Source organism: Colossoma macropomum, unplaced genomic scaffold (genome assembly GCF_904425465.1).
Source record: "Colossoma macropomum unplaced genomic scaffold, Colossoma_macropomum, whole genome shotgun sequence".
In the NCBI taxonomy this organism is placed as follows: domain Eukaryota; kingdom Metazoa; phylum Chordata; class Actinopteri; order Characiformes; family Serrasalmidae; genus Colossoma; species Colossoma macropomum.
Window position 1 is genome coordinate 36,093,959 of NW_023494803.1, and position 14,092 is coordinate 36,108,050.

The 14,092-nt window shown below is 37.7% G+C and overlaps 1 protein-coding gene across 2 annotated transcripts; it reads left to right on the forward strand.

Moving 5' to 3' along the window:
* Window positions 1–418: 418 nt before the first annotated feature.
* Window positions 419–11,868, forward strand: si:ch73-204p21.2. Of its 2 annotated transcripts, none has more exons than XM_036592816.1 (7): window positions 419–532; window positions 4,677–4,814; window positions 7,006–7,066; window positions 7,222–7,291; window positions 7,401–7,481; window positions 8,290–8,340; window positions 9,801–11,868. In XM_036592816.1, exons 2-7 carry the CDS (start codon window positions 4,687–4,689, stop codon window positions 10,334–10,336), a joined length of 927 nt encoding a protein of 308 aa, XP_036448709.1. In that variant the 5' UTR covers window positions 419–532; window positions 4,677–4,686; the 3' UTR covers window positions 10,337–11,868. The 2 variants fall into 2 exon arrangements, with proteins under 2 accessions (XP_036448709.1, XP_036448710.1); XM_036592817.1 differs by having other exon boundaries at window positions 8,290–8,316.
* Window positions 11,869–14,092: the final 2,224 nt, after the last annotated feature.

Consider the following 14,092-nt stretch of genomic DNA (forward strand, 5'->3'; position numbering starts at 1 on the left):
ACTGTGGAGACTGTGTTCCCCTCCTACTTATATTGTTTTGTGGCGATAATCTGATCAAGTGAGCAATTGCCATAAACTGGGTCAAATTTGTGGAAAGGTAATCCATCCTTTCATTTCCAGGCTAATCTACCTCACTGTTTGCATCTTCACATCTTAATACACAAATTTAGTGGCAGAGCACTAAAGTTATCGACTCATATTACATCTGTGTAGGTATGTAAATCTATTCAGAGAAAGGCAGATTACCTGTAATTACATAGAAAACTGATAAGGAGAGTGAGAGAGTGAGAGAGAGAGAGAGAATGAGGAAGTGAGCTCGGTCAAAGTATTTCTTCCTTGCAGTAAGGTGCACCTTTGCTGTGTGAGTCATGAACTGGCTGCTACCGTAGAGGAGGTCAGCTTTAAGAAGCTGCTCAGAGTTTTGAAGCTGTTACTGGACCTCAGCATGTAGGACTGCCACACGGAGATGAGGCTGAGCAAAGACTGCTTATGAACTCCTAAGAGAAAGGTTAAGAGGTCAAGAGCAACACCTGTAAGTAAATGACAGTGAACATATTGGTCAAATTTTATATATATGTGTCTGATTTCATCTGATTTCGCTGCTTAACTCTTTAAACACTCTCATAACTGCATAACTTACTAGTTTCATTATATACATGTCAGTTTTGTATTCGTTTATATGTATATAAGTTTCATAGCACTACATATTAGTGTCATTGTAGTCACTGAAATAATTTAGAGTAGTAATTGAATAACAGTTTAAAGGGTTTCATCAGTTTTTATCCCATCTGTATATTCATTTTGTGTCTCACAAGTAAAACGTAGCACTGAAGTGTTTCAAGACTCCAGGCTGGTTCTCACACAGAGGCTTGTCTTTTTAAACTTTGTTACCGTTACTGTTACTATAAGAACATGTTCTCCACTGTGCAAATGGGTGAGGTGAAGACTTAAGGATTACAGATAAAGTCTTATCTTGTGGCTTTTGTTATACAAACCAATACCCAGTTTTACTTCTCGCTCTGGGGTGTGGCTGAAGCCACCTAGGAATCTGTAGCTTATATGAACACATTACAGCCAGATAAGGAACACTGCCATCGATCAGAAGTTATATCCACATCCCAGCATTATTTTTACAACCAAGCAATAATTCATAGGTTTAAAACAAAAAAAAAAAACAATGTGACAACAAAACATGTCAACACTGATTTCAGTTGAATTCAATATTAAGGTAATAAGGTCTGTATATGCTGACTGTTTTCTATTTGATTGAATGGAAATGTGTGGAATAATTAACGTAAGATTCTACAATGACTTATTTTATGTTTTTTTGTGTAATTTACGCCTATAAAACCCCCACTCATTAAATCTTAAGGCCTGTTTTTCAGTAACTACATGGACTAAAATGCAAACCAGTGGAGCTACTCTTAAAGGGGAATTCCACAGATTTTTCAACATTTCCACATGATGAAACCATTAGGATGTAAACAAAGTCATTCAGAGTGGTTTGGTGTGAAATGCTCTGTTCTAGAGAAACTTACCAAGTCAGAATTGTTCACAGTGGTGGTGATTAGAATCAGATGTCTGAAGAGGTTAATAGCCTACCTCTAAAAGCTTCCTCACACAAAGTGATTACATAAAATGATGCAGAAAATGCTTCCTGGTCTATCTAAAACATTATTTTATGATGGTTTTGTGATACAATTTTGACCTAAAACATGTATTTTTAAATACATTCATGGCAGAGTGGTACATGTAAGCTGTTATAAGGCAAACTATTTTTTCCATATTTACCACTAGATTTTCACTACCAACATTACATATAAAAACTCGTTTAGACTCATTTAGATTCATTGGTCACTCTGAATAGCAAAAAAATTGTCCAGGTTTGTGCTGTAGGCACTGGGACCCCTGGTTCCTATCATCACCACTGTAAAGAAATCTGTGCTGGTAAGTTTCTTCACAATGCAACGTTTCCCATCAAACCACTCAGGATGACATTACATCCCAAAGACTGAATCATATCGAAATTTTGAGAATTTGGTGGAATTCCCCTTTAAGTAAAGATGGGTAATAAAAGTTTCTCCTGGCCATTTAAGGGGTTATACAAACTTAGTATATTTGTATATGTTATTTGTTTATATAAACAAACACCTAAAATGTCTGCTAAAACAAAAAAGTTCATAAATTAAGATTTTTCTTTTTAATAGTGAATAAATCAGAATGAACCACATTCAGTTCTGTGTAAAAGTCTTGGGCACCCAAGCACACCTGTTTTTCTTGGCAGTTGTGTTTATATATCACCATATATTGTTAGAATGAATGCAAATTAACCCGAAATACAGTAAGAAGTAACAATAATTTCAAAGACGTAGTTATCTTGTGAGTTTAAATAACAAAATGTGGTACCAGATTTCTCCTGAATGCCAGCCATAATGCAGATTTGTTACATTCCATCATCAGCGCACTTGACTTAATGTAGTGAAGCACTGATTAGCCAAGCCAGGTACTGTATGTCAGCATGGGTTTGGAAATGGTTGAATGAACAAACTGAAATATGTCAAATCAATACTTAGTGTGTTAATATTACTCACATTCATTGTAATGCAAGTGTTTTTCTGAGCATCTTTTCACATCTAACCTTCTTAGGTGCCTAAAACTTGGACAGTACCGCAGATTCACATTAGCCTCCCCATAATAAGTTTAACCTGAGAACTACTTCCTCAGTGAGGCCGCATACAATCTTGAAATAACAGCATAATGCCAAATGTCATAAACTCAGAGTGTCAACATTCTGATCCAGTGAATATTCAGTGTAAATGGGAAAAATGTAGCAACACTAAACTGGAAATATTGAGGCTTGTCAAAAAGGTTTTTTTGCAGGGCATGCTAATCTACTAGCTTGGCTAGTCTTATGACCATCTGGGGCAGATACGCTAATTTAGATTTAAAATGAAACTTCAATGTTGACAGATCTGTAAAAGGAGGGTATGTAACCACGCAAGCTTTTGTGCTGGTTCTCATATCTGCTATGTTTGAGTTTCACATTCTTGAACATATCTGCACTGTTTATTTTGTGGGATATGGTCTTGAATAATGGTAGCATGACCTATCAGAGGAGTCTACTTACAAATCAGGTTTAAAAATAACCAATGTTGACCAGTGCAGTACAAAAGATGAAAAACAGAAACAGTCTTTTAATAAAGCGATAACTAGGTGGAATAAAAACATTATAAACCTAACACAAAAGTATGTATTGTGTGTATAATGTATAATTATAATTACTTAGAACTCTCAACAATGACATACAATATCTTTTTTTCTGGATTTAGTGTGTCCACTCTTTACCTTTATTAAAGATTCTATTCATTTCAGGAGATTTACTTTCTCTTTGTTAAAGAAATCTGCAGAGATTTTTACACACTTTAACTTTTTTCTGCTTCTCATGATCCAAATATTCCCAATTACAAAATCAGACTCATCAGTCTGTAAACCTTACTCTACATCTCAGATGGCCAGTTTCAGTGTTCTAGAGCAAATTTTCTTCTTTTGTGTTCATTTCCTTTTCTCAGTGAGGTTCTTCTTGACAGCTACACATCCTTTCAGACTCATAGCGCTGAGTTGTCTTCTCACAGTGGAAAGATGGACAGAAATATCCGTGGATGTTTTCAGATCTGAAGCAGCTTGATTTTCTCCTCTCTCTCAAAGTCGAAAGCTTTTAGGCAGCACTATGTAATATTTTTGTTAAAACTAAAAGTGGTAGGTTTACTGAGCATGGAGACAAAAGAACACAATAAAATGCAGTGAGTGTGCGCTGCTGCGAGTCGCCCTGTAAAGTCTGAAATAATAATTTGTCCGAAGCATTGGGTCGGATTTGGCATAAGTTTTTCAGACCACACTGTATGTCTTTACATATTAACACCACACGCACACAGGATCAAAACGAAGGTCTGACTTAATGTTTAGATCTCAAATGCAAAATCAATATCATACTGATGAAGATATGATGACAATAATAGATAATTCACTCACATCCTCGGAAAACACACCCTTTACCAAGTTTCGACTCAGTTCTCCAAATCCCCAAAACTTACATAATGTAGCTTTAAGCACTGTTTATCTGATGGGGACAGTTTTGGTGGTCTACCCGGGTCTTGCATGGTTGTTATGAGTCCCATTTTCTGTGATTGAACTCAGTTTTGGGAGTTTTGGGAAATCATGTTTTTTTTTTTTGCCTTTGACTTTCTGTTCCCGATGCAAGTAGATTATTTAACGTGTAATTTATTTACTAAATGGCTGTTTTGACTGGTAATCTAATAAATGCAGCATGGTTTCTGACTTACTGAGTGCTGTATCTCCAAACAAAAACCACACAACTGCCCCTTTGGTTACTCTATGACTTGATCTGACCAGAGAATACAATCATTTGTCCTGCTACATTTAGGTGGAACATTATTCTAATGTTCCTTGAAGACCTCAGTTGTTATAAAAACCACCAGCAGTGATTCCTGATTGGAGCCTTTTGCTGATATCTGTATATTTCTCCACACAGTGCTGTTTAGATATAGCTTTTTGTGATGGACTGTTGTTTCTGTTTGTATTTGCCTATGAGAGGCTCAATGCAAATGAACATATCCCAGAGCAGCAATTTGTAAATGATGCCCTCATTGTGTTTGTAGAAACAGTGTTATGGCACCAATCTACTCAGCCGTGGGAGCCTGGGGGACTGCAGGGTTACCAGGGGCCGCAGTCGTCTCTCTGATCATCCTCTTCATCCTCACCATCACAGTCCTCGCTCTCTGCGCAAGATGTCAGAAGTGAGTTACTCGTTCTACTCCACTTTAGCACCTCTATCCGTTCCAAACTTTGAGTTTCAGCTTTCAGGCAGCGTTTTGTCACTCGCACTCACTGCAGAACATTCCAGGACAGCACAGTCGAGTTTGTCAGCTCCAAGACTGTGACAGGAAATATGTGTTACTCATTCATGCCAGAGTTTGAATCCACGTCTAGAGTAAGGGTCACACAGAGCGAATACTGCGCCCTACAGCTCTGCTGTAGTACCCAAAAAAAAAGTACCCAGACGAGAACATAAACAGTGAAAGTGTGCAGTTATGCAGGATTGCTCGGCATGGCTGGTTAGGGGGAGTCGTCAGACGTGGTGATGACGAGACGATTTATAGTCCGTCGTTAAGTCAGCAGCTGCTTTTGATTCCTTTTCACATGGTTTCCGTCCACTGTAGTCTTCTGTCACTGTGAGTTTCTCTCAAAGCTTTTATGCTTATTCTTCTTGTGCTGAAACAAAGCCCCAGGCAAGCCTAGAACGAGCTCTGTGATCTGACTAACTGAAAGCCTACTAAAACACACATATTTCACATGTCAGTGGTCACATACCTGTTGTGTTGTTGTGTGGAAAACGTCTGATGTTGCAATACCAGAAACTAGCCCTACAAACAGAGCCTTAAAAACACCCTCTGCTCTCCATTTGAACTATGATTAACACAGTTGTTAATCATTGATATGAGTATCTTGGCTTTTGATTTAAGATAAAAGTTATCTTGAAATACAACTGAACAGGTGATTTAAACCATAAAAATATAATGTCAGATAGTAAATTGTTAAATCTTTTATCTGTTACTGTTATGCCTAAAAAACCTAAACCTTTACACTCATTAAAGGTTAATTCCACCACTTTTTCAAAATTTCTGCAATGTAATTGTTGAGATATAATAAATGTAATAAACGTCTTTCAAAGAGATTCAGAGTGGTCTGACATGACGTAATGTGGTTCATTGTAGAGAAACTTAAGAGACTTACAGTGATGGTTATAGGAACCAGGCGTCAAGATGTCTACAGTACCAATATAGCCAAATACAGCCATATAGACCTGTGAGCATACATGTCTTATGAATTTAATTATGTAATGTAGGTAATAGTAAAATAAATTGAAAAATGTGTTTTTAGGGGCGCGACCCAGAAGGATAAGCGGTGTAGAAAATGTGTGTGTGTGTGTGTGTGTGTGTGTTTTGGGGGACTATTTTGCCTTATAACAGCCTTTTTGTGCAATGGGTAGATTTTAAAATATACATTTTAGGCTAGAATTATTCTCATCTCAAAAATATAAAAACAACGGGCCTCATTATTAAGAAGAAATTTATTCTAAAAACCCACTTACACAGTTTTCACAAAGATTGTGACATTCACCAGTGTTTTCTTATTTGGGATTTGTTCTTAGGTAAGAACAGAATCTACACACACTCAAGAGCACAAAGGTGTGAACAGCTCTGTGGTTAAAGAACACGTCATGAATCTGATGTAGACTTTTTCTTAGAACCTTTCTCAAGAACACATTTAAGAAAAAACTTGGCAGGATATTGATGAATGAGGCCCAATGTCTCAGTCCCTCTCCACCATGAATGGATTTTAAAGAACATGTTTTAGGCCGAAATTCTCTCTGTTGTTAAACGATGTCTCATACATATGGCAGCATATTTCAAACCACTTCATATAATTCTCTATGAGGGAGCTTTTAGAGGCACTAAATGTATCAGACGTCTGGTTCCTATCACCACCATTATGAATAACTCAGTAAGGTTATGTAGAATGCAACATTTCATTCTGAATGGCGAACGATTTGTGCAGGAAATTTGTAAAATCAGGGAAATTCCGCTTTAAGCTCTGCTGCGAGTAAATAGAAGTGCAGTTATTCTCACAGCCAGCAGAGGGCAGGCAAGGATTCCAGTGAAAGTAAGCTTGAATGTGTTTTAACCTTTTTGTGACCTTTTAAGTAAATATTATGGGTTGAAAATACCATTTTTAATCTTATCCAACAGAGGGCAGCCAAGGTCTCCCATGAGCACAGCCTTCATGCTTTCTGTAATCTCTCTAACCTTTGCCCTAAAAGTAGGCTGTTTTGTTTGTGAGCTGAATTGCATAAAAGATGACACCATACATGTCGGTTTGATCTTACTTCACTGCTATTTAACACCACTGTTCTGTGTTGCTTTGCAGACATTCGTTTGATTTGCAGCAGGACATTCCAGAGACCAGAAATTCAACACTAGTTCGAGTCGTAAGCAAAGCCAAACACTGATCTTTTAAACTTTTCCAATTTTAAACCATTACCCACCTAGATATGCAAATAAGCATACTGCATAGATTTGCAAATCATGATGTGTGGAAACACAAACAGCAAGGCCTTCTAAAATGGAAATCTGATCCAAACAGGTACAACTGGAAAACGTCGCAGTGGCCGTGGATAACCCTGCTGCCGCTAACATCACGCAAGATGAAAAGTGTAAGCCGAGTGCTCCTTCCCACGAATAGTGGAGTTGTGCGTTCCTCTTTGTAACTCAATCATCATTTAAAAGACCAACTGACCAAACTCTTTGTCCTTATCTCACAAGATCTCAGCACACTGCCTGAGGACGGGGCTGTAAAACCCGCCGGACAGCAAGAGCTCAGATCCTGGAAGACTCACACCTTAGGCAGGTTTCCCTCTTTTATCAGCAGAACGAAGGGATTTTGAAAGGAAGATTCATTCAAGGAATGTAATGACATCAGTGCATGCTGAGCTGATTTGACCTGAAGATTTAGCCTGACCTCTTTACTGAAACTACACGTCTAAAAGTCTGTAGACATCTGTTTATAAGCGTTTCTTCTGAAATGAAGGGTATTAATAGGGAGTTTGTCCCCCTCTGCTGCTATAACAGCCTCCACTGTTCTGGGAAGGCTTTGCACTAGATGTTGGAACATTGCTGTGAGGATCTGATTGCATTCAGCCACAACAGTATTAGTGAGGTCAGGCACTGATGTTGGATGATTAGTTCTAAATCACTCCAACTCATCCCAAAGGTGTTGGCTGGAGCTTCATCACTCTAGAGAACACTGTTCCACTGCTCCTCAGCCCAAAACTGGGGGATTTATACCCCTCTAGCTAACGTTTGTCATTGGGCTTGTTGACCTTTGGCTCATGTGTGGCTACTCCAGAGTGTCCCATTCTGTTAGCAGTCCTTTTCTATGGAGATTAAGCAAGCTTTATGCATACAATTGCTGTCAGCAATGGGTGGACCTTAAACTATTTACTAATTCAAAGGGGTGTCTGGAGGCTTTTAGACATACAGTTTATCAGACATCAGAGGACTGTAACATCAAATGATGAATGCTGAAAGGTCTCATAGTGTAATAACCTGATTATATACACCTAAATTCTTCTAAAACAACCCATAAGCCTTACTTTAATGCAGAAAAGTAATATAATATAATATGACATTATTATGTATTTGTGCCTTGCAGATCACAACCCAGAGAGGACAATGAATGGTACTGGGCCAGCACCTTCTCAGGGTATTTGAGAGTATGAACACTGGACAAGTTTACAAGTTTATATCTCTTCTTGATGACTTTTCTGTACATAATATTGCTGCAGACTTCTACAACTAATTCAAATTTCAGAGATCTATCTTTAAAACATTAAAGAGGAATTCCACCTTTTTAAATGTCCATAATTGCACAATTAAGGTTTAAACAATGTAATTCAGAATGGTTTGATGTGAAATCCTCCACTTTAGAGAAACCTACAAAGTCAGAATTGTTCACTGTGGTAGTGATAGGAACCAGACATCCACAGTTTTCAATTCCCTAAAAGCTCCCTCACAGAAAATTATTACATGAGATGGTTACAAATACACAGCATGATGCTTGAGACATTGTTTTACAATAGTTTGAGATAAAGGTTTGGCCCGAAAAGATTTTTTTAATTCGTGACTTTGAATTACTTATATTTTAATGACTAATTTGTGCAGAAAGTTTGAAAAATTGGTGGAATTCCCCTTTAAACTCCGAGGAACTGTTTTCTTCTTTTCCTTGTTGAGGAAACTGAAGTACGCTACCAGTCAAAAGTTTAGACAAACTTACTGATAGAATGATACTATTTCCCACATTAGTAAGAACACATTTAATTTTGCAGTGACCAAAAAAGGTGTCAAACAAATCTTGTTGTTGCTAACAACCAATTGTTTACAGTTTAAATGTACAAATGTACATTCAGTTCGGCGCACAACTCAGAGACCACCACACATTTATATAATTTCCAGTCCAAGCAGCCTTTACAAGTTCACTCTTAAGCATCAAAAAAGGGCAGATACATACACAGAAGCCTTAACGGTGAAATATAATATCATTTTCATCACTCCTTACCTTTATGACAGCTTCTATTCTTTTCATTCAGTTTTTAAGTTCTAAGTTTTAAGTTCAGTCTCAGCAGTTGGTTGCTTTTTTTTGCTTTTGTGATCCAAGTAATCTCAAACATATTCAGTGATGTTGAGGTCTGGACTCTGGGGTGGTCAGTCCATTATTCTGAGAAAACCAACAACTTCTTTGTTTGATTTTCTTCTGTTTTGTCTGTTTTCTTTAGTCACATCCTTTCAGACTCATAGTGCTGAGTGTTCTTCTCTCTCGATGATGATGAAAGCTTGCTGTTTAGCTGACAGCGACAGTTTTGGTGTCTGCCAGGTCTTGCTTGATTGTTAGGAGTCACATTTTGTCTGTATGACTTTCTCCTGTCATACAGACAAAATAAATGGACAACAGAGAATAAAATGAAATATAAGAATAATGCAGGGCCTATGATTAAAAACGGGAGGAATAATGATAAACCTGGAGTTCAAGGGTTTAACAGTGTTCTAAATGTGTGGCTTTTGTCCAAACTAAGTTTCCATCTACAAGACTAACTCATAAGTTCATCCAGTGAGTTGACTTACGTTAAGTTGCTAATAAACGTTTCAACGCTTCTTCTCCCAAAACAGGTGACAGAGATGACATGATCGTCCAAAGGCCTAACACCAACCCAGCTGTAACCGAACTTCCAGTCATGGAAACAAGCCTGAGATCCGTGGATCAAACTGTATCTACATACACTGAAAACACTCTTTCAACAGACAAACCCTTTATCAATTCAGAGCTGCCTGATTTCCAAACAATTTCCTTGGGAGATCAGACTGACGAGACCAATCGAGACTTGTCCAGCACTCCGCAGATGCGATACAAAACCTCCCAGCACATGTATGAAACTGTAGGAGAAGTCCCTGTGAGCGCAGACCAAAGTGAGATGATGCTGAATCCATATGCTATGTATGAGTCCATCATGACAAACGGCCATCAGGGGAATGGGTCAGATCTGCCTGCACCACCAGAGGAACTGGAGGAGGAACTTGGCAAGAGAAATATCAGTGACACATATGCCCGCATAAGTAAGAAGATCAAGCGTTCCAGCCCACCACTTGAAGAACCAGTTGAAAACACGGTAGAGGATGGATCACCACCTTTACCAGACAGAAGCTGAATAACTAAAAATCATTGCATGACCATGACCACATTTCTTCACGACTACTCCTGGAGAACTAGAGTTTGCTTGGAGTCTTAATCAAACACTAATTGTGGTCTCCAAGTAGGCTTGGAGACCATCAATATTTTATTATAATCATGATGAAGTTAAGCAATAGAACACAAGAGGGCATGTGTTATTGCAAACATCATGGCTGTCATATGATTGTAGGCATGAGCTAAAGGCAAATACTGTCATCATCACAGGACCTCCAGTGATCTACTGCATTTATATAACAGTTCTGCAACATAAACAAAAGAAGCAAAGAGGCCCCTTCAGACTGTATTAAATGAGCTTTAATATTGGCAATTCCTTTCAACAACAGTAGTAAAAAATGTAGTAATGGCCTTTTGCATTACAGACAGAGCCATAAAACTGCAATATCAGATTCAGCGCAGCTTCTTCAATATTTAACCTGAATGTCATTTTATCCCAGCCAGGCTGTAAAACATTTTGCCGCCCACCTTGTTTACTGAATTGTATTCTGTTCATTTCTGGCTAATTCCAGTTTGTTTAGTTGTTCCACCATCACAAAAGCTTCTGCTGACCGAAAAGCTTGCTTAGGATCAACAACAGGTTCAGGATTTGATGTAGGCATGCTGTCACACTCTTCCTCAGAATCTGACCAATCTGCCGGTCAAATATTTCCCTACAAAAGTTAGCTAATGTAACCATTTTTATTTTTATAAAGTACAAAGTTAGTAACAGTAACTGCATTATAAGGCAAGCCATTAATTAGAAATCAGTGCTCAGAAGAACGGCGCAGTTATTGTGAGATAATGGGCAGATCACTTCTTAACCAATCAGATTGTGTCCACTGAACTGTTGTATAATTTCTGAGCATATTAAGGATATCGTCAATACATCAAAAAAGATACTGACAGACTGCGTCTTTTATTGCAAAGAGAGAATAGTTGGTCATATTTTACCAGATTAAGTGCAGTATATGTGAAATGTTAAATAATCATTGTTTGTTTTTGTTTTTTTTCAATTGTGCAAGTACTGGTGCACCGTGTGTGTTCTAACTTAGACAACCTCTGGAAAGCAAAATGTTCTCATATGTACTGTGCAACATGAAAATGTCTTCAAGTGTCGTGATATGTTTGCCATATCGCCCACCTCCACCATCAGGACATTCTGAAAAGTGTTTAAAGCAGCTGGAACCATACTCTGCTGAAAAACTGTTAACATGTCCATCTCTTTAGAAAATTGAGCTCTGTAGAACTGCAAGTATTCATATCAATCCTTTTTTTTTCAAAATGACGACTGTGCTAAATCTACATGAAGACAAGACAAATATGTGAAGATCTGGAATAAACCGTATGACTTTTAACTTTAATATGCAGTTTTGATAAATTTATGCTCAGACTAACTTACCTCTAATATCATCACTGTTCAAAGTATCTCCAAAACGGTAGCTTTATAGGAGATGGCAGAAATGTTCTTTACTTTCAATGTAAGTTCATGTAAGGAGATTTTATTCGAGGCAATTCTGTATATATATATATATATATATATATATATATATATTAGACACACACACACACACACACACACACACATATATATATATTAGTATCTATGTGTGTGTGTGTGTGTGTGTATTTTTTATGATTTGTAATTTTCTGTCAGCCATATATGGATGGCGCTCAATCACTTCAGACAGGCTGACACTCTGGGTATGGTGACCTTAGGCTCATGTGTGGCTGTGCCACAGTATCACATTCTATTGGCAGTGCTTTTCTATGGAGCAGCTTCAGCAATGGGTGCACCTTAAGTACCAGAACTCACTAACCAGAAGGGCTGTCTGCTAAGGGCATGTAGGGTAAACGGAAGCTAAGGGAAAGGGCTGTCTGCTAAGGGCATGTAGGGTAAATGGAAGCTAAGGGAAAGGGCTGTCTGCTAAGGGCATGTAGGGTAAATGGAAGCTAAGGGAAAGGGCTGTCTGCTAAGGGCATGCAGGGTAAATGGAAGCTGTCCTTTGAAGCTATGTTATAAATTACACATGATGAACCTAACAGTGAAGCTTACAAGCAATTTTAAATAAGTACATAAAAAAGTCTAAAAGAAAGTTTCTGAGTGGAGAAAATGTAACTTAAAAAACATTTCCTTTGCCCGTATCCTGTGACTCAGGTTAAAGGGAAATGTAGTTACCGCTGAATCACGGCATGAAGCGAAATAACTGCTGAATGACAGTGACCTCAACCTCCTCACAGCGTAATGGCTTGCTTTATAACACGCAAACTCTTATAGAACAGTAGGGGTGGGTAATATGATGATATTCGTTGGTATTGTGATCTTTTACATTACAATATACATTTCTGAGCATGGATATTGTCAGTACCTGAAGATCACTGAACAACTGCATATTCATTACAAAGCTTAATTATCCTTGATTAATTACATTTTGTGTAGTGCAATATGTGAGATATTTACTAAAAATCTCTAAACTCACTGTATAGTTTTATTCAATGTAATCATTGTATGGTTTTCGATTTTAAATGTGGCACTACTGCTTCTTTTTTGCCTGATCCAACTTACCAAACTCTATCGAGATGCATGTAGCGTACTGTGAACATTTTTTCAATATCATGATGTTCTATTTTTGCTATTTTGCCCACCCACAAAGACAGTCCTTAAGGAGTCTCTGTGTAGAACAGTCTGATGCAACTGTCTGTAAAAGTAGAAAAAGTCATGAGCAAGATCTGTGCACAGCAGGCAGCTGTCATCAGGCCATGTTTGTCCACATGTGCTGTCACTCACATAACAGAAGCCACTGTGTGTCGCTATATGACTGAACCTATAGGTCTGCTGAAGGTTAACCTCATTTTACCTTTATCTTTTAAAACAATGTCCTGATGAAAATAAATTCATAAAACTCTAATCTGTGTTATCTTTTAATTCTTAGCAGCTATAATACAGGTTCTACATTAGAAGATCCATTATTAATGAGTGTTAAGGGCAATTATCATTGCTTTCTCATTCATAGTACAACGTATCATATCCCCGCTGAAACAAATCATAGAAACTATTAAAGGTTTCTGTTGGTGTCCAATAATCAGTAATGATATTTTGTGTTTTTCTGATGGGTTGATATCACCAGGTTGAAGATTTTAATGGTTTAATAGGTGTTCTGGTTTCCTATTGGGATTTTAAAGTGTCCTACAGGAAAACTACACTCTAAATATGGTTCTTTAGTAGAGGCAGGGGTTCTATTTAGAACCATCATTTCTATAAAGAACAAATCCATGCTTAAATGTTTTTTTTTTCAGTTTGATGGAAATGTGTCGAATATGGTTGTTTATAGCACCAAAAACTGTTCTTCTATTGCTATATAGAACCATTTTTTAATATATAGCACCACATAGGCCTACAACAATCTAAAGACCAATTTCACCATGCAAAGACCCATTTAAGCATAAAAGTGCTATATGGAACTCATAGTTCTAAACAGAACTACTGCCTTTAATAAAGAACCCTTGAAGAACCATCTTTTTAAAGAGTGTAGTGGTCTCTCAGGGTTAAGCCAAGGCTTTACTCCTAATGGTCTTTTTCAGCAGGGATAATAAACATATAACGGCTTTTTAAATGATTTAACATACATGTTTTAAAGACTTCGCTAAAAATACAACATGATTCTGCTTCTAAACGATTGATTCATTCGGCGTGTTTTCGTGTGTGATCCGTTTTGGACAGTAACCGTTTTCACACGCC

What these genes read in the sequence shown, in the direction of transcription:
- si:ch73-204p21.2 (XM_036592816.1), top strand. Translation starts at nt 4,687, where the DNA reads ATGGCACCAATCTACTCAGCCGTGGGAGCCTGGGGGACTGCAGGGTTA. An exon ending in CATCACGCAAGATGAAAAGT is followed by an intron (nt 7,292 to 7,400) that starts GTAAGCCGAGTG and finishes TTATCTCACAAG; the next exon opens with ATCTCAGCACACTGCCTGAG. An exon ending in CTGGAAGACTCACACCTTAG is followed by an intron (nt 7,482 to 8,289) that starts GCAGGTTTCCCT and finishes TGTGCCTTGCAG; the next exon opens with ATCACAACCCAGAGAGGACA.